The following is a 19,187-nucleotide window of genomic DNA, read 5'->3' as shown; positions in this document are numbered from 1 at the left end:
CACTGGAGCTTGTGTTGCGGCTCGTGATAACAATCACGCTGGCTCCGACGCCCTTATTGTTGGACGAAATCTTATTTTAACTTCAAGGCGGCCGACCAATTTTAACTCATGAGAGAAGGCTCTTACACGTTATGTAGAGGGTAAGTGAAAAAGAATGAAAAGTTTCAACGCCGCACTGGTAATCAAGCCGAAGACAAGTACACTTGCCTAATTTAGTAATGATGCAATTGGCTTCTCTATACATCATTTTTGCCAAGGTGCAGTTGAACCAACATTGTTCGGTTGTTTTTATGTAGTTTTTCTATTACTTCTTGTAATTAGTCTAATTCTTCTTAATGAAAGTGTAAACTTTTATAATTAATTTTACAAATCATTAAAATTAGTGCATAAAAATTTATGCTGCTTAAATTACACAGTACTACTGTAGTTCCGCCGGGCCAGGAACCGGCGCGGAGACAGCCTTTATGACAGTGACCCTATGTTGCCGCGTTTACCTGCGATGGAATCGCGGTCAAACAGCTATTAGGCTCACCGCTTTTGAAAGATCACGCTCATCGCTCCAGTTCCGACAACGTTAAAATTTCCCCTCCATAAAGCAGCCAATACGCAAACAGGATTTTGTCAAAATAACCGATCTGGACTGTGACTGCACACCGGTTAGTACGGCGGCGGAACTATAAATTCGTTGACTGCACAATACAGTATGTTTGGACCAATATTGTAGAGATGATTTTTATATCACACATTTGCAGAAACATTTACGAAATCCTTATTTCACCTAAACATCTTTTGTTAAGCTGGATCGCTTTCCAAAAACATTTTACACGAGGCCAATGAAAAGAGGTGAATGGGGAATGGCCCACTTGACGTTTAAAACTGACAATTTTCAAATAAAATAGAGTAATGTCGGTTGTTCATGAATAGTACAATCAATTTGATTTCAGTTGCAATAAAGACTAATAATATAATCTATGAAACGAATAAGATCAATTTGATTTCCAAACGCTATAGCTGGAATAGAATTCAAAGTTTGTTGGGTGATGGTTAAAAAAATACATTATTTCGAAAAATATAGGTAATACACCACTGAATTTACAAAGGGTAGATCCAAATATTTCATTTTTAATGAAGTTATCATTAGAGACATATTATGATAGATAGAAATTCAGGAAAGCTGATTTTGTCTTTATAATTACAAATACGTAAATAAAACGAAACAGAAAGCTCAGATCAGAATGTAAACATGATTTACATTACTAACCCTTCGCTGCATTTAGTAAGTCACGGACACTTCTGAGTTGTGTTGTTGTTGAGTTGGTGTTTTAAGTCCACTTTACGCACAGTAATGCTAATTGGGACTGGACCTACAGTTTAATGTGGGATCCGAACCACTATGTGCCTCCACCGGGTATCGAACCCGGGACCCCTTGATTACAAGGCGACGACGCTACCACTGCGCATCGGGGAGGCACACGTTAAAATTAATGGGTTTGTTACAATCGAAAAGTATCCGTGACTATACAAAGTAACAATTGTGATAGAAGAAGGTGTAAGGCATCAGTTGACAGGAAAACTCGAGTTTTTCCAACATCACAAAGGTTCACAAATATTCAGAAATATTCACAAACATCCCAGATGCCAACCACCTGCCACGCAACATATGTCCAGGCCACTGTGAAGTTCTTGCTGTACACGGGGCAACATGGTCACGTCTACGACAGCAGTATCGGCAGTTTGATGTTGTTGGAAAGAGTAGTCGTTGATCTAACACTGGCAAATCTTTTGGCAACAGTTACAGATGCACAGCGTCCTTCACATACCCCACACTACGCTTCCTTGTCACCTCGCCATTTTGCCACTATAGCGCTTCTGGCGGAGCAACAGAAAGTACACGCTAAGTGTGAATAAAACTTTATAAAACATTTCCTATCTGCTGATACCACTGGCGTACGTAAGGAGCGGCTGATGGGGTTCCACTTCCTGCAAAATTATGAGAAAATCAATGAAAAATGCATTAATCGAACCCTTAAAGAGGCCCTTTCAAAATACGATCATGTGACGGCAGGTGGGGTTAAGATGGCCGGAATGTCCTGCACCATGGTAGAGATTGAGAATGTGTAGAATGCGCCATATTAAAATAAATTGGTAAGGGGGCAAGGTTCGAATAAACAACATTTTATATTTGTAAATATATATATATATATATATATATATATATATATATATATATATATCTCTGTCCTTCTACGTGAATTTGGGGGCAGAAAGTGCCTTGTCCCCTTAAAGTGTCCATGAATATATAACGTATCAATTGTGATTGAAGAAGGTGTAAGGCATCATTTCGTCGGACCCTTTCAGTATGCCAAATTTCAAATGAATCAATATTTGTGAAGTTGAAAAGTGCCTCTTCATTGGTTGATTTCATAGGAATGACCCGTAATCCCTTTTGTCTTAATGGAGATCGCAGTTAGGTCAACTGCAGCATGTGTGAAGCGATGTAACTACATTGAGGAAAGGTAAAGCTATCCTTTGTACATTTCACTATGCCATGAAGGAACATAGGACATGAGGATGTAGGCATCCCGTAGGCGCAAGAAAAAGCCTCTTGTGTTGGAAAGAAGCTCTGAAATTATGTGAACAAGATACATCACAGAAAAAGTCCTGTTTTGTTAGGTCGGCGGACGCAGTCACCGGGTGGGGAAGGGTGGGTTCCAGCCACACTGATATGGTCTTAGCCCACCCAAATAGTGTACATAAGAAATCTCGAAGATCATTTATACAGTAGAGGAAGAATCACGCACAGAGAAGTATGAGGAAAGAGACAGGATGAATAAGGAAGGGAGAAAGAAAGACGAAGAGGGGAAACAATGGAAAGATAGAGAAACGTAGGGAGAAATAAAGATATTAAGAAATATGTAAACAGAAAGAACATAATAAAAGAGAAAGGAGATACTAGAAAGAAAACGAGGGGAATAGACAAAAAGATAGATTGAAATACTAAGGCAGAAGGAGAGAGAGAGGAAGACGGATGGAAAATAGAGAAAATAGGAGCAGAAGAGAGAAAGCAAGAAACAGAAACGGAGGAAATGAAAGGTGTGTGTTTGTGTGTGTGTGTATCAAGAAATAAAGAAATAACCAGCAAAAATGGGAGAGAAAAATGATAGATATAAATCAAAGAAGAAGAGAAAGAAAGAGATAGATAAAAATACTCACAGAAGAAGCGAGAGAAAGGCGGATAAATAGATAGAAAGAGGATAATAAAGAAAGAGATACAGAAAGAGGTAACACATTCTTAAAACAGAGGGAAAAAAAGGTACACATATCACACACACACACACACACACACACATACTGAGGCCGATGGAAAGAGAGATAGACGGATATAGAAGAAAGAGAAATAGGATGCAAAGATATACCGAAATAGATCAGGAAAGAGGAAAAATAAATGTAGAAAAAGAGAGAGAGAGAGAGAAAGAGGGGAATGTTAATTCTCATAATCAACAGACCAGCGCCCACTGATAATATTGTGTCAGCCCTTGATATCTAGCGAACAAAATTCTCGTGACGATAATGATTTGGTTTGGTTTGATTTAGTTTATTTTACTTCGCGTTTTGTGCCTCTTGGCTAATTTGCGAAGATGGGGATGAGTGATGAAATGATGAATGGACATTCACAAACAACCAAGCCCGACCGGGATTCGAACCCGGGACCTTTGGCGTCGCAGCGCGATGTGCTAACCACTCGGCCACAGGGTCGGGCGTGACGATAATGAGACTGAGATGACATTCTGCTTCATTTTAATTCCGCAAAGATCGTTGGCGGTGCAGATACTTGGAAAAACTTTAGTGCTCTAGCATAAATGCTGGATTAGGAAGATTTAAGTCAGCGATAAGTAACCAGTATTAACATAGCGAGGCAGTTGAAACTATGGCTGCAATGTCACTTCACTTAAACCCAAGCATGCCAAGTGACATTTTTTTTTTTACAAAAAGAAAACTTAGTGCGAGAGGATAAAATCCTCAATAGCACCCACATGAGCATTTCATTCGTGCACTTCTCAATTGAGAAATATTTTTTTAGGTGAGCCCTGCTTCGGTGGATATGGCTCATCTATGCATCTTTCACTCCCATTCTCTCTTTTTCTTCTTTCTCTCTCCCTTTCTTTATCTGTTTCTAACTTTCTTTCTTCATCTGTTTGTCCATCTCTTTGTTTCTCTCTCTCTCATTTTTCTTGCGTTCCTATCTCTCATTTTGTTCCTGTGTTCCTCTTTCCTTTCCACTTCTTATCATTCTTTCATTTTCTTCCATAGTTCCTCCTTCTCTTGCTTTTATTCATTCTTAATCACCTGCATTCCTCAGATTCTCTCTAATTTTCTTTCCATCAAATTTCCTTTCTTTGTTCTTCAATCTTCCTCTCCTTTTCCTTTTATCTCTCTGTCTCTCTCTCTCTCAAACTTTTATCCTTATTGCTTTCTCAATTCTTTCTTTCACTCTAACTCGCTCATTTTCTTCCTCTCTTTTCCTTCTTGTTATCATCCTTTCACTTTCTTCCCCAGTTACTCTGTCTCTTTCTTTCAATCATTCCTAATCAACTCTCTGTCTGTCTTTCTCAGATTATCCCTAATTTTCTTCCTATCTATTTTTCAATCTGTAACGCCTTTTCCCCTTTATTTTTATCTTTTTCTCACTCGCTCTTAATGTTTGTCTCTCTCCCTCTCTCAATCTTTCTCTCTTTACCTGTTTATCAATTTATTTTTTCCTTCTTTCTTCATCTGTTTGTTGATTTTTCTCTCGGTCTATTTCTCTTTTCCTATTCTTTCTTCTTATTCTTTAATTTTCTTCGCTATTTACTCTCTCTCTCTCTCTCTGTCTGTTTTTCTCAGATTCTCTATCATTTTCTTCCTCTCACAGCTAGTATTTTTCTTTCTCTGTTTTGGAATCATTCTCGCCTTTTCCATATTTCTCTCTGTTTTTTATTTTTTGTCTTTCTCACAATATTTCTCTCCTTTTCCATTTATTGCTCTTTCTTTTATCTCTCTCTCTCTCTATCCTTCTGTGTTGGTGGTTTTTCCCCCCTAATAATACAAGAGTCAAATGAAAACCTTAAAAGTCCAATAAAAATTGCAGGACAGACTGTATACAGCTTATCAACTGTTATGTATAAAACGATCTCAAGGCTGCAACAGCAGTAATGAAATGAGCTTCAAAACTCCATTTTTGTTATTTTAGAGATGGCGCCTCCTATACACACTTGAAACATTGAAGAGGAGTGGTTTCTTGACCTCTGTCAGCCTAAAACTTACAGAAATTTCTCGGCAAATGAAAATTCAATATCTCTGTGCATGCTTACCACACCAGCAAGTTTACTAATGAAGGAGAAAGTTCGACATTGGCCACAGTTCGCAGGCAGATGAGTGGAAAGGCCTTCGCAGTGGCATAAGTGACTGCACGTGGACCCCGGAGTCTTATTCTTCTTAAGGTACACAGGCACTAACTCAAAGGTGAAAATATATGTAGATTAGCAGCAAGTCTGTACTAAAATGCAGCAAACTTGTGAAACCCTAGGCACAGAAATCTACCAGATATGAAACGAAAACAAATTTTGGTTTTCATTTGACTCTCACTTGTATAATCAATTCTGAAAATTTCACATTACAACTATTTGGGTGCACAAACAGCATTTCCGGTGGAGATACATAGTGGTTCGCATCTCACTTTAACTGTAGGTGCAGTCCCGATTCTGTCTGTGCATAAAGTGAATTTAAAACAATTCAAACAAACAAACGCCATTTCACGGTGGTTTACAGTCCCCCTCACCCGCCCAGTCACTACGTCCACGTTGTAAGAAGGAATGAAAATCCTTGCAAAGAACAATGGTACTTTACCTGCTCATTTTCCTTATTTTCATCCCTGCCTCCTAGTTCTCCATTTTGGTGCATGGTGGCGCTGGTGTTCCCCATCACCTGGTTCAGCTCTTGTGCTATCTGCAAGAGAATGAACGGTCTCATTAATTTAACAGCATGGCATGCAAACTTAGAAATTTGTTGTAACATAGCCATAATTGTGCTGTACTTTAAAGGAGGAACATTTTGAATGTTAATTACCTTTCTTTCATCTTTTAATTTTAGAACTCAACTTTTATGGCGGAGCAGCTGAGAGATTACAAACGAAGCTGTCATCAGTAAGTATTGATAGTTTTTTTTCTATTTTAAGAGACACTTCCACAACCCATCTGTTCGCATAATATTTTAATTTAAGATAGTATAATATAAGGTTACTAATTGTCTATTATGTTGAAAATTAGTAACCTTTGCAAGTCTATCCTGAAGGGTCGTTATAGGGGTTAGTATTTTACCTTCAGATTACCTTTTTCTGCACCAAATGTGCATTTGTTACATTTTGATATTCACAATTGCATTTTTTTAAAAATGTTTCTTTCTGAAGTTGAATCCCTGATGCACATTTTTATGAAACTTTAACTTGAAGTACACTGTCAGAAGTTACCGTAAAATTTTCTACCGTTAAAATTAAACAATCTGCCTGCTATTTTACAAAAATTGGACCAATTTATTTATTTAGAATTGATTATTTTATCACACACCAGGATAGATAATGATTATAAATTACAATTACGTGCAGCATAAAAATATTTTTAAAGACTGATTCATTAAAGTGACATTAATTTGGATAACTGTAAAGACCGTTAATACTTTATAAACAATCATCATGATTTTTTACGGTAGTAGCGGAAATTGACAGTATTAGACCGATTTTTCTCCAGTCAACTTTTTTCAGTGTATGACTTGAAACAGAGGCTGCCATTAGAGGGGCCTTTTTGGTCACTTTTTTGTGGAATGACCTTTTAATGCTAACCTTGTCTACCAGGAACAAGTCATCTCTCCTTGCTCCTCCCAGTTTTAGCACCCAATCGCATCCACTGACTAGAAGTTTATATTAATATGAAATTCGAATTTGGGAAATGATGAGTAAATGCTGCATTTTCTTAATGATACTTGGAGCTACTTAACTAAACTCCATTACGTAACTTCTTTTAGGAGAAAGGCTTGCGAAAAAGGTTTTTTTTTTTTTTTGTATGCTGTCGGTGAATCGAATCCCATCGCTTTTTTACCTGGGTCTCTAGATCAGGGTCCGCTATTATTGTTTTCAAGCAGTTCCCCAGTTGTCATCACGAAGTTTTGGAGGTTCCACAAGTAACCCGTGACCACGCAAGAATTCAACATCCGGTTACGCGGGGCCAAAGCGTTCTAGAAAGAATTCTAATAATCTAGTAAAGTGCATAACATTGCTGAAATTTCTGACGATAGATGGACACACATCTAGCAAATTTTATTTGAAACCATATAGTAAGCTCCATGCTACAAAATCAAGCACAATTTATGGCAGCAAGAAGAAAGCATGTATCTATATTACACTTACCAACAAAACTACTGTTTTCTACACTTCTGGATACTTTTCTAAAGTTATTAAAGTTACGTTTCTAACAATTAACTACTTAATACTTCTATATCCCTTCAATAAAACATATTCGTCCTCAACTTTCTTTTCAGTTCTCATATGCTTGATAAGATGTTCCCTTATAGCTATTGAAGATGACTTAGATATATGTAGAATAACACTCTAACCCCTCCCCCCGCCCCGAATACTTTCTGTGAAATTCAATATGATGAGCAGAGTATGGAGGTTGGGGGCAACCGCCCCTCAATATATCTAAAGCTAATAATAAATTGTCAATTGATAAAAGAGTAAAAGACCATCTCCTCTCATTAGCGTATATAATAAGCCAATCGCTTCTCTTGTTTGCGGACACATCTTAAACTAACAAAAATCTTCATGGGACAAATTTGAATAAAGTCAAAGCCAGTGATATCAAGAATGTTGTTTTATTTGGACTCAGGGATGGGCTAAATATTGTTCAGTAATAGTTTTTAGCTACAAAGTTACAAATTTAGTAGTTAAGGCTACAAAGATTGAATTTCTCTCATCTAGACTGGAGCAAACGAACGAAAACCAGCCTCTGCGCAAGTAGTAACTTCAGAGGGCTCGACCAATGAACGTGTGAGAGGGGATGCAAATGCATGAAGAGGAAAATGCGGCTGCAGCTACCAGCTACCACTCGTTTTCTCCCCTTCGCGGCCTTGCTCCACAGATTCCAGGGACAGAGTATGTTCCCTTTTTTCTATCCCTCTCGCGCTTTCTTTCTTTTGACTTCTCCTATTTCTCTATATCTATCTCGCACTCGCTCTCTCTTCCCATCTCTCTCTCTCTCTCTCTCTCCCTCTCTCTCTCTCTCTCTCTCTCTCTCTCTCTCACACACACACACACACACACACACACTCACACTCATACAGACAGATACACGCAAACCTCTTCACATCTCATTCATCTATTCATCTCTGCGTCTTTCATCAGATCTCTCTCTCTCTCTCTCACACACACATACACACTTTCTTGCTCTATTTCTATCTTTCTCTCTCCATTCTAGTTTTTGGTTTCTGTTGTCGTCATGTTCATCATCATCTCTCTCCCCTCTCTCTTTTACTCTATTCTTTTCTCCTTTTATCTCTCTTTATTTCTGTTTATCTGTCCATCCCTCCCTTCTTCCCACAATCTGTATTGTCTCTCTATTTCATAAACAATCGTTTAAAAATCGATACGAGACAAAATCCTTGCAGGCTTAATCATTCCTCAGTCCCTTTATTTTGAACTGAAAGTTGAAAATGGTTTAGGTAAATTTTTGCTTTTCATTATTATAATTCTAACAAAGATCAATTTACTCTGAAAGAGAATTGAGGACGTGCACGACAACGTTACTTACCAATTTCCACTACTAGCATCTTCACATAAGTCAATACTTAAATACGAACAATTTCTAAAATTAAAATATAATGATAAATATATACAAAGGTTAATCTCGACATGCAAGACAAAAGACAGGGTAGACATACACTGACAGTTTGTTAGTCTGGGGGTGGATGGCCCGTTGCTTCATGCAGGAGTACACTAGACGAGGGCTACCTTCAGACTTTGCCACAGGTGGAACAAGTTGGTTGGGGGCAGAGAGATAGGTCTTTTCCCCGGCATGTACAGGTAGGGGAGGTAAGTGTGTTCCGGCGTTTCCTGAAAACAGAAGTCAAGTGTTAAAAACACGTAACCACAAAGGAAAAATAGTATCATTTGCTGGTACTCAGTAGTTTTGAAGCACCAGAAGATGGGGACAAATTATCTTTCATTTTTCGCCTCATTTTCAGTTTCTTTTCATCTGGTAATGAATTTCTTGAGTATCATTTAGTGTTAGAGTTGAAGGCGGAAGTAAGGCCATTGGACCATCTCTTAATTTCCTTTTCTAGGCTCCATATTTCCAACTTTTTAACCCCTCTGACAACGTTTTTTTCTAGGATTGTAACTTAATTATTCATCAAGCATATGCATATTGAAAGTTATTTTTAAAGGAAAAAGAAAGATCTTGAGAACATAATAATTCTGTAAATACAATAAGTATGTTAAAAATTGCCTTATAAAATCTAGACATATGTACGGACGATATTCCGAAATCCTTTTTTTCTTCAATACAAACACTGCTGACAAGTATCACTTATACTCTGATACACTAGAATCGACGGCTCAAGGTCAAATTTTGGTTCCTCACTCTGGCAGTATCTCTCTCTTATCTCTATTCGCGGTGTTGCCACTTTGTTCGTTCATATGATGTCTGCATTTCATTGATAAACCTTGTTTTGTTTTCTTTGATTTGGTGTTTTAAGTCAACTTTATGTACAATAAGGCTAATCGGGACTGGACCTACGGTTTAAAGTGGGATCCGAACAACTATGTGTCTCCACGATAAACCTTGTATTATACGTATTGGAAAATACAATATTTAATTCTACTAAAGAATTTCATGCATCTATCATATCAATAAGTGCTTGGATAGGCTACACAAGTTCACATACATCTGCCCTTCCCTTTTCACAACAAGATGCCCGTTGTAGTCCTCACTATCGGTTCTCTCATATCTTAACTCCTCATTTTTAGTTCATATTCTACACTGATGAATCATAGCTGTTTGTTTTTCTCATATAATGTTTACAAAGTGTCCACTCCTGATGCTAAGAAGTAATCAAACAGATTGGTAAACGGTGTATACAGTTATTTCTAAATTACTTCAGGTATCTACTGCCAGTCGTTTCTGCAAATTTTGCAAGTAAATTTTCACAAAAACGCAAGACTCACCAACAAATTTTAAACGAACGTTCATAGAAATTATCTACCATCCCTCTGTAAATTATATCAAAAAGTTTTGGTATGAAATCAACAGATTAGCAACACTTATCGGAGAGAGAATACTAACAATATGTACAAGTTGTTAGATCTTAGGAGGGAGTTCTGCAGAGCACGACCTTCACCTGTCTATTCGAAAGTAACAATAATACGCGTAGGAGATTGTTAATCGAAATTCTATGTATGCGTTGTTTCTAATTTGCTAGGAAGTTAATTTGCATGAAAGAATATTTGTCCCCACAGTTAGTGTATTCACTTGTTACAACAGTACAACAGATGCTCGCAAATATGCTTTGTGGATGCTACTGACCAATACAAGGTTGGTTGTATCCTCACATCCGGTGATTAAAATATATGTATATGACTAAACTTGACTTCAGTGAATATTCAACATTATAACTTTATTGGTCAAGACATTTAAAATGCAGATGCATGTAATTTAACAGTTTTTTGGACGGCACGACAGAACTCACTTCCTTGTAATTACTTGCCTAGAGTTAATTATAGAAATTAGTTGAATGCGTCGTTAAAATCTTGAATTGTGGATACTCTCAGAAAACTACTAGCTATAAACCTTGCTGAATACATATTGGGAACTCCTGATAAGCAATTTGAAGAAGCCAATTTTACAAAAAGATGTATTCTCTTTATGCTATCCTGTCAATCGCAATTTGTGAGCACCTATTATACAAGGGAAAAACCAAATTTAAAAAAATGAAACAATTCGGAGAAACAAGCTGAAAGTTAATATACGTGTTATCTTAGAGAATTCACATATTAACTAAAAATAATTTAAGGAAAGTGGTTTGATGTTTTAATGTACAAAAATTGTTTGATGAACCTAAGGAAAAATAATATAACTTATGATATTGTTGTAAAGCAATTTGACTTGTTACGCAGAGCATTATGTATTAATGCGAATGTGTGTGATGGAATGAGTTTCTTCAGTTCTATATAATATTACCTGCATGTTACTTGTGATCCTTGAAGACTCCATGCTTGATTCTGAATATTGTGAGAAGGCTGACCCGCTCTTTTGCGTCATCTGGAAAGGAAAAGGAAATGATGTATTTGCAATAAAAATTGCTCAAAATAAAGATAGATATGTTGAACTTAACTTTGTACTTATAATCTAGCATCGAGATGTATTTTAGTGTGTTTAACAAAATTCTCTAAATAACAGGAATTTTGGGGTATCATCTGGCTACTACTCGCTAATAAAATTCTTAAAATATATTGAGTGATTTAGGAGAGATTGGTGGTCCAAAGGAGGCAAGTCGCCAATGTTATGACCACGCTGCAGCCGTAAATTTAGATCTTTGCAGCCCAAGTTTTGGAGGATTGGCGTGATATGACATTTGAGCAAAACCAGTCCACACTTTTCAATGTGGCAGTTAAAAATTTCCTAGGTAACGTGCTCCAAATTTTGTGAATATATATATATAAGTTACACGTTCAAACATGACAGACTTCATACTCATTTTCTCCAAATTCTGCGCGATCTTTGAATAGCGAATAGTAAATATTAAATAATATTCCACAGAGTGAACATTCTTTTGATGTGTATATTTATTCGTTACAAAACTAGTGCTGAGGTAACATTATATAGAGTAGTTTTAAGGGCTGTCTGTTATTTCACTTGAGTCACCGTGTTATAGATTGGTAATTTAATTTAGGAATAAATGATAATAGCTGCAGACATTCTTCATACCGTAAAAACTTTAGGGAACTCGCAATTGTATCCGTGCTAAAAGAAAATGAGTTATCTAAACTGACATCCTTTCTCCCTTACCCTTTCCTTCTCAAGTAAAATTAAACAAGAAATCTAGCATACAATAAAATTCGTATCAACTACTGACAGTTTGACACACACCTACTGTCTTTTGGGCCCGGTATTATCTGGAAAACACCCACAATCGTAATTGACAAGGATGTAGTTACCAGGAATAAAAATGGAACACACAGATTCTCGAATACTCACTTCCCTGCATGTCGTTGTGTGTGTTGTCTTCTCTACACCGATGGACGACTTCGTATTCCTGTTGAGTACGAAGGTAAGGAGGAATAAGGCTTATTCTCCCCTCTTCTGGTTGCTGAATTCTTCTTTTCTGGTTTTATCATGATTCGAAATAAGTTACTGAAAACTCCCTCCCCCATCCACTGGGAAATTTCCAAATACTACCCTACGTGACTTCGAGCAACAGTGTTTAAATACGTGACAGTTTCTTGTCTAAAAATGATATATTCTGTATTCACTGTAATTACGAAGTTGATGTAAACAAAACCACACAGTTTCGTTCATGAATAGGCCTATATTGGTCGTAGCTGTACAGCTCGTAACATAGCAGCTACGTTGAATTGTATTGGTTTTTCTCATGTACCATATTCCTATACGCAAGATTCCTGCGCAGCTGCCATTGGAACAACCAATAGTATTTTTCTAAAGAAATAGTTTCTTTCCTATGTGTTAGTTCTGGTGTTATTTTGCCCAAGAATATATTGGATATAGCTATGCAGGTCATAATATAAGGTACCGCAACTTCAATATCGCAGTTACGTTGAGTGGTATGACTGAATTACATGTACTATACTTCGCGAACAATTCCTACGCAACTACCATTGGAACCAATAGAATTTCTCGCAAGCCACTGACTTCATTCGTACAGTGGACAGAGAATAAAGTAAGTGTTCCAGATGCTTTATTTATACTGTTGGACGACACAGAGCAGCGAATCCCTACCTGAACTTGCTCCACGGTGCTCTGGTCAGAGATGATCTCCGGCTGCACAGCCTCCTCTATCTCGGAGATGATCTCCTTCAGCGTGCTCTTGATGTCCTCCCTCTGGATCTCCGTCGGGGCTTCCTGGGCCTCTGGTTGGGGCTTTGAGGTAGCTAGAGTTTCCGCCTGGATTGCGGTTTGTTCTGTCGAGGACTGGACCACCGATGCTTGTGCCTCGGAAGATTTCTGTTTCAAAGAAAAGAAAGAAGAATCAATTAGATGGGTATTACTACCGATGAATAGTTGCTAATGATGATCGCAGATGATCAAGTAATGGTTCACGAATGCCATGTAATCGTTGGAACGAAAGTCAATCGGACATAATTGCAAAGTTAAAAGTGTCAAACAAGTCCGGTATATGTACGTATAATGCACACGGATTGAAGTGTGTCTGTCCTTATGTGAGCCTCGTTCAAAACATCAGAAGAATTTTTAAGTGGATTAAATATCTACATGTGGTTTAATATTTATTTGCCTCTGAGGAAGAATGAGTCTGTGTAATGGAGCTTCTGTAATGCTACTTTAATTTAACTCACCCTTTATGTTCCCAATATTCTCGGTATGCACTGGAAAGTTACTTCATTCATTTTTATGGAATAATATTGAAGTGTCCAACATGATTTAGAGAAAGCAAAATTTAATGTAAGGATTTGTAAGTCAGCACTGACTGATATTAGAAATTATGGTTGCAATATTAAATCTTATCTTCTTCCCTGTTTTTATTTTAGTTCAACGAATTATGAACATAACAGATTACATTACATATTACACATTTAAATCTTCTCTCGTATGTATAAATGCATTCCTTTTCCTATGTGAAAATGTAAAGTATACTTGACAGAAAGCTTGCTTATTATTCCATAATAAATATCGGGAGGATTTGTATTGGTGTTATGTATTGCATATTTCGTCACATATTTAATTTGTAAATGTATGACATTAGCTCGTAGGACGAAAGTTGCTGTACAACTAATTACAGCGAGCAAGATGCAAGTAAAATAAACGTTTAGAGACAACATCATCTAGTTGGCTGTATCTTAGAATTTGGTTACGAAGAGGGTTCATTTTACGGATTAGTATGTGTGTGTGTGTGTGTGTGTGCATGTCTCCCTCTCCCCCCTCTCTCTCTTTGTCTCTTCGCGCATGTGTGTGTGTATGAGAGCTAGGGTGGTCCAGTGCGACAGCCCATTAGTTGAACAATCTGAGAAGATGGCATTGATTAATATAATCGTCAAAGAATGGAACACCAACACCAAATCATTCACAAGTAAATATGGAAACTGCAAGAAACGTGCAACTATATTAATATTATCTGGATCTAACAAAGATTTAGAAAGTTAGATAAGTAACCAGACTAAAAACTAGAAACGGTCATGAAGATTCGCAGAGTTGATAGAAAATTTTCTACTAAGATTTAACGACTGGGCGACTGGAACATGTAATGTTAATTTTCTCTGCGGTAGACTTAAGAAAGTGTGTTCCTTTATGGCAAGATCGTAGCCAGCACTGGCTCAAGATTCAAACCAAAAGCTTGCTTGTGAAGGGGAGGAGAGAGCAAGCCAGTCACATTGTCCGCCCCTCTGCCAGACAAGAAAACTCGTGGTAATTAAATATCGAATAATATTAAATATTGATCACAAGTACGTATTCTACATGTGATGTCGCAACCGTTTTCTACATCCCATTTACTTTTTTACTCATATACGCAAGGAAGTGAAACTGCGTGGATCAATTTTGTGGGAGAAAGATTAGTGTTAGATTATAATCATGTTAATGCTTACAAGAAATACGAAGGGCATGCAACCAACAGGACTGCTTCAATTCTCGTATAATATAATAATAGTTCCTTAATACTTGGAAAAAAATATTCCGGTAACTCACTGCCAACAACGTTTCTGAATGAAGGTTATGTGTCACAGAGTGAATGAATAAATAGTTAAAATTAATAGGTGTCTCAGCACATGTTGCTATTGTGCACCCTGATACTAATGTCGTCGAAATTCATAGGCAATTATAATATTTTTCACAAGTAACATGGATCTACTGTTCTTTTATACAAGAATTGAATTTTAACCATGTATGCGTCATGAATGTATATGTATGAATACTATGCTATTTATCAAAGCTGCTAAGTAACTACATAAATATATTCCTACTGCAATTAACCGTTGTTGCTAGTGTGTCGTAGCTAAACTAATAGTATTTGCTACCACTAAGTCAGATTCTACTCCCTAAACGAGACTGGACTATTTGCCTAGTATCATTGCATTGAATTTCATGAGAATATGCGCCAAGCTACGATGGATGCACTACACTACATACATTGCTTAAGACAATGCAATGACGATGTTTGGGTTACTGACCCAGTCAGATGTGTCGGTTTGTTCTATCTTCTTCATTAAGTCCTGGACCCCTTCCAGAGCTCCCTGCAGCGAAGGGGACCAAGTACTAGGGGGGCCTTCGCTGGAAACCTGCGAAGAACAAGTCTTGAGAAACAAAACTAGCTACAGATTTTTTTTAATTCTCTGGAACGATAGCGTTAGAACACTACATCCAGACAAATATTCAGAGTATTTGCGACAAACAGCTGTTTGTCACTCTATAGTTGAAGTGGATTATTTCTTAATCTCTTTCTAATTGTTGACAAGGAGTCGTTGTTTCATAACAACATAGTTCAACTCTTTATGAAACATATCCTTGTTTTAATGTTGCATTTAAGAGAAGAATGTAACGTAATATTATTTAAGCGTTAGAACATTTAAGTAAAAAAATCATGCTTGAAAAATGTATTGAATTTAGATAAATACAAACAATTATGCATGTAATAATATTAAATGTAAAGCTATATTATGTATAGAAGAAACTCCAGTGAACAATCAAACTTTTAGTAAGTTTTCTGACATGTACAATATGTGATTATTAACGCACATAACACGTAGAATTAATTAATTTGTGTTCGCCTCATTTGAAGGTTAGGTTTTAGATGCATTCTCACTGCGAGTTATCATTGCCTTTATTAGAATAAGCATTATCAAGCATTGAATCGTATTCCTCATTATTAACCTATTGAACAATTTCAAGATGTCGGAAAATTGTAATGTATTATTTCCTTAAATTTTGCAGCCGACAGAGAAATATTCTCTTATGAATTAATTTTAGGATGTAGAGGAATGCTACAGACAACCCGGATTGAATATGTGTTGTTTGGGGAACGTATTGTGTGCGATTCAGTAACCAAAACTTAAGGAAATGAGCCGCGGTGGCTCAGTCGGTAACGCGTCTGACTACCATGCTAAAGGTCCCGGGTTGATCCCCGGCCGGTTCAAATCCGGGAACTTTTCTAACGTTGGAAGCGGCGCCCACCCAACGTCGAATAACATGGGTACCTGGGGGAAACCCTGGAGGGTAAAGGCGGTCAGGGGCGTGATGCTGATCACATTACCCCCACTCACGACCGGATCAAGAAAGTGTGGGGCGTTACCCCCACACCCCCTATACGCCTTCATGGCGTGGTGCTAAGCACAGGGCGTGGTGCTAAGCACAGGGCGTGGTGCTAAGTACAGGGGGAGCACTTTACCTTTTTTTTTTTTTTACCTTTTTAAGGAAATTTTACTTGTATTAATTTTCATGGAGATGACATTAGGGGCTCATAGATGGCGTAACGGTACCGCTATCGCCTTGTAATCAAAGGATCCCGGTTCTATCTTTGAACAGTAGTTCGGAATTCGCTTTAAACTGTAGGTTCATTTGCGAGTAGCCTTGTTCATAAAGTGAACGCTAACACACTTTGAACTGACATTACTGCGACTCTAGATCTATCTGATGGTGTGTGTGGAGACAGAGTTTGGAAGTTAACTCAAACTAGGCGTTACCTTTTCGGTAACGGCGTTAGCATCACGCTACCGAAAGTATATAAATGATTATAACGGCAACGTGTTACTGTTTAAAAGTAAGTATCACTACTTTGCCGAGTCTCATTTCCTCAAAGATCCACCATGTTTAAGGTGAGGTCAATGTTTCAAAACAGGGTAGTTGAACTGTTTATAAAAGCATCCTTGCTGCTTTAATGTATTCGAGCGAAGAATGTAAGATTATTTTAGCGTTAAAAATCATGCTTGAATAATTTATTGAATTTAGATCAGTTTATTCACTAGAACAAAACTTGATATCATATAAATTAAGTAGGGTGGTTTCATCTTTCACGGAAACCAATGCCGTGATGTTGATGCTGTACACATATGTGCCTGTTGGAAATGTAACGTTTGTACATAAGGATCAATCGAGATGTTTAACCTGTGTTTATTGTATGTAAACGTAACGTGTTGCTTAAGAGTTACTTTGCAAATAAAGTAACAGTAACGGCAATGCATTTCTTTGGAAGAAAAGTGACGTAAAGTGTCACTTTTTGGAGGTTGCGTGAACAAAATGTCCAGTCCACATACTTTTGAGTTTAAAGTGGATTTCAAAACAAACATTGCCTAACTTCATCGCCACAGCTCTTGTTGGATGGCAGTAGGGAGGCAATAGCCAGCTTCATTACCCTTTATAAAAGCCGCTTACTTCTAGCATTGCAGTGTTAGCACTGTTAGTGGGTTTACCTCTTCAATCACCTGTTCTGCCTGCTTCACTTGTAGTACTTGGCTGCTTGAAGTTATTTCCTGCTTCGATTCAAGTTTACTTAGCTCGTTGCCATTAGCATCCAATGCTCCAGTTAGCGGAATCTGTAAAATATCAAGCACGATGTGAGTGTAACAAGTTCGCTCAATCATTAGAGAACACACACACATACACATACACATACAGAGCCCCTAGGGAGGGAGCACTGAGGAATCGCCCGAGGCCCCGCGCTTCAGGGGGCCTTGCACAGATAAAAACAATTGTTTGTGTACCGTTTATTACGTGTTTAAAGGACGCTGGTGCTTCCAATTAAGCCACTAATCCGATTTTCCAAAACTTCATGGATTATTTTGACAAACTTAAAATATCCAAAATTACTGAAATCATATTCTAAGCAAAGTAGTACATAAAAATCGTGTTAGAATATTTCAATCAAAAGTATTTAATAAACACTATTCGTTTACAAATATAATGAAATAATGAAGTGAAAATATTATTTTATCTGAAAAATGTATCAATTTATTACAACATCAAAATTAAATTAAGAATAAACAAAAGAGAACTATGAAAGAGAATATTATTGAAAAAATTGACGCTTTGATACGTAAAATAGTATATATAGTTTTATATCACACACACCGAGTTTTGTAATTAAATATAATGAACGTCGCACCAGTGGTGCATCATAAATGAAATGAAACACTAATTTAGAGACTTTTATTTGCTTCCCATAATTCTAGGCTTTAACCTTCAACATCTGATTATTGTTCAAAGGTATAGCCTAATACGAAATGTATAAATTAATTGTTTATTAGTTGTAATAATTTTTATATTGTGTGTGTAATGGGACAAAATTCCTTAATTTTTACAAACCTCTGAAAGAAATTGGTCATAGGTCCCGCGTGCATTGTACATGTATGCCTCAGGCCTAGCACCAACCTACGGCAGGCTCTGCATACACACACACCACACACACACACACACACACACACCCACACACCCACACACACACACCCACACACCCCCCCACACACACACACACACACACACACACAAAACAAAATTTCAAATGCACACGGAGGTTGAACTTTGAACTCCCCCAAATCAAAAACGTTCTTGCACTACTGTTTACAGCACTTGTGACAAGAGAGAATTAAAATTTTAAAATTATATTTTGCGAGTTAAGATTTATGCTTCTCATTACAAGTTTTAAAGTAAACAACAATTACTTTGCAGTCATTGAAGCTTCGTCTATCGATTTCCGCTTGATTCCAAGTTTCTACGTTGAATAATAATGATTTCATCACAAAATAGTACGGAAGGCGTTGTTAGCTGCTACCATATTTCAATCCAATACTACGGCGATTGTCCAAGGATGCCATGGTGGCATCATTCGAATTTGGAATTTGTATCCAGCACTTGTAATATTCTTCTGTGAGAATCTACAGACAGGGAGTGGACAGATTAATGGAGGAAGACACTTGAAAATAT

At 37.3% G+C, this 19,187-nt stretch overlaps 1 protein-coding gene across 1 annotated transcript in view; it reads right to left on the bottom strand.

Moving 5' to 3' along the window:
• The window catches only part of LOC145994824 (uncharacterized), a 175,088-nt gene that overhangs the window by 67,010 nt on the left and 88,891 nt on the right, over positions 1-19,187 (bottom strand). Inside the window, exons 5-10 of the mRNA XM_083131145.1 lie at positions 17,678-17,800; positions 15,443-15,550; positions 13,041-13,265; positions 11,265-11,345; positions 9,038-9,139; positions 5,887-5,985 (exon numbers count right to left, since the gene is read on the bottom strand). Coding sequence (XP_082987271.1) covers positions 5,887-5,985; positions 9,038-9,139; positions 11,265-11,345; positions 13,041-13,265; positions 15,443-15,550; positions 17,678-17,800 — 738 coding nt within the window. The remainder of the gene's footprint in view (positions 1-5,886; positions 5,986-9,037; positions 9,140-11,264; positions 11,346-13,040; positions 13,266-15,442; positions 15,551-17,677; positions 17,801-19,187) is intronic.

Source organism: Lepisma saccharinum, chromosome 11 (genome assembly GCF_977018435.1).
Source record: "Lepisma saccharinum chromosome 11, izLepSacc3.1, whole genome shotgun sequence".
NCBI lineage: Eukaryota > Metazoa > Arthropoda > Insecta > Zygentoma > Lepismatidae > Lepisma > Lepisma saccharinum.
The sequence above is the reverse complement of the archived record's forward strand: the minus strand, read 5'-3'. Positions and strand labels throughout refer to the sequence as shown.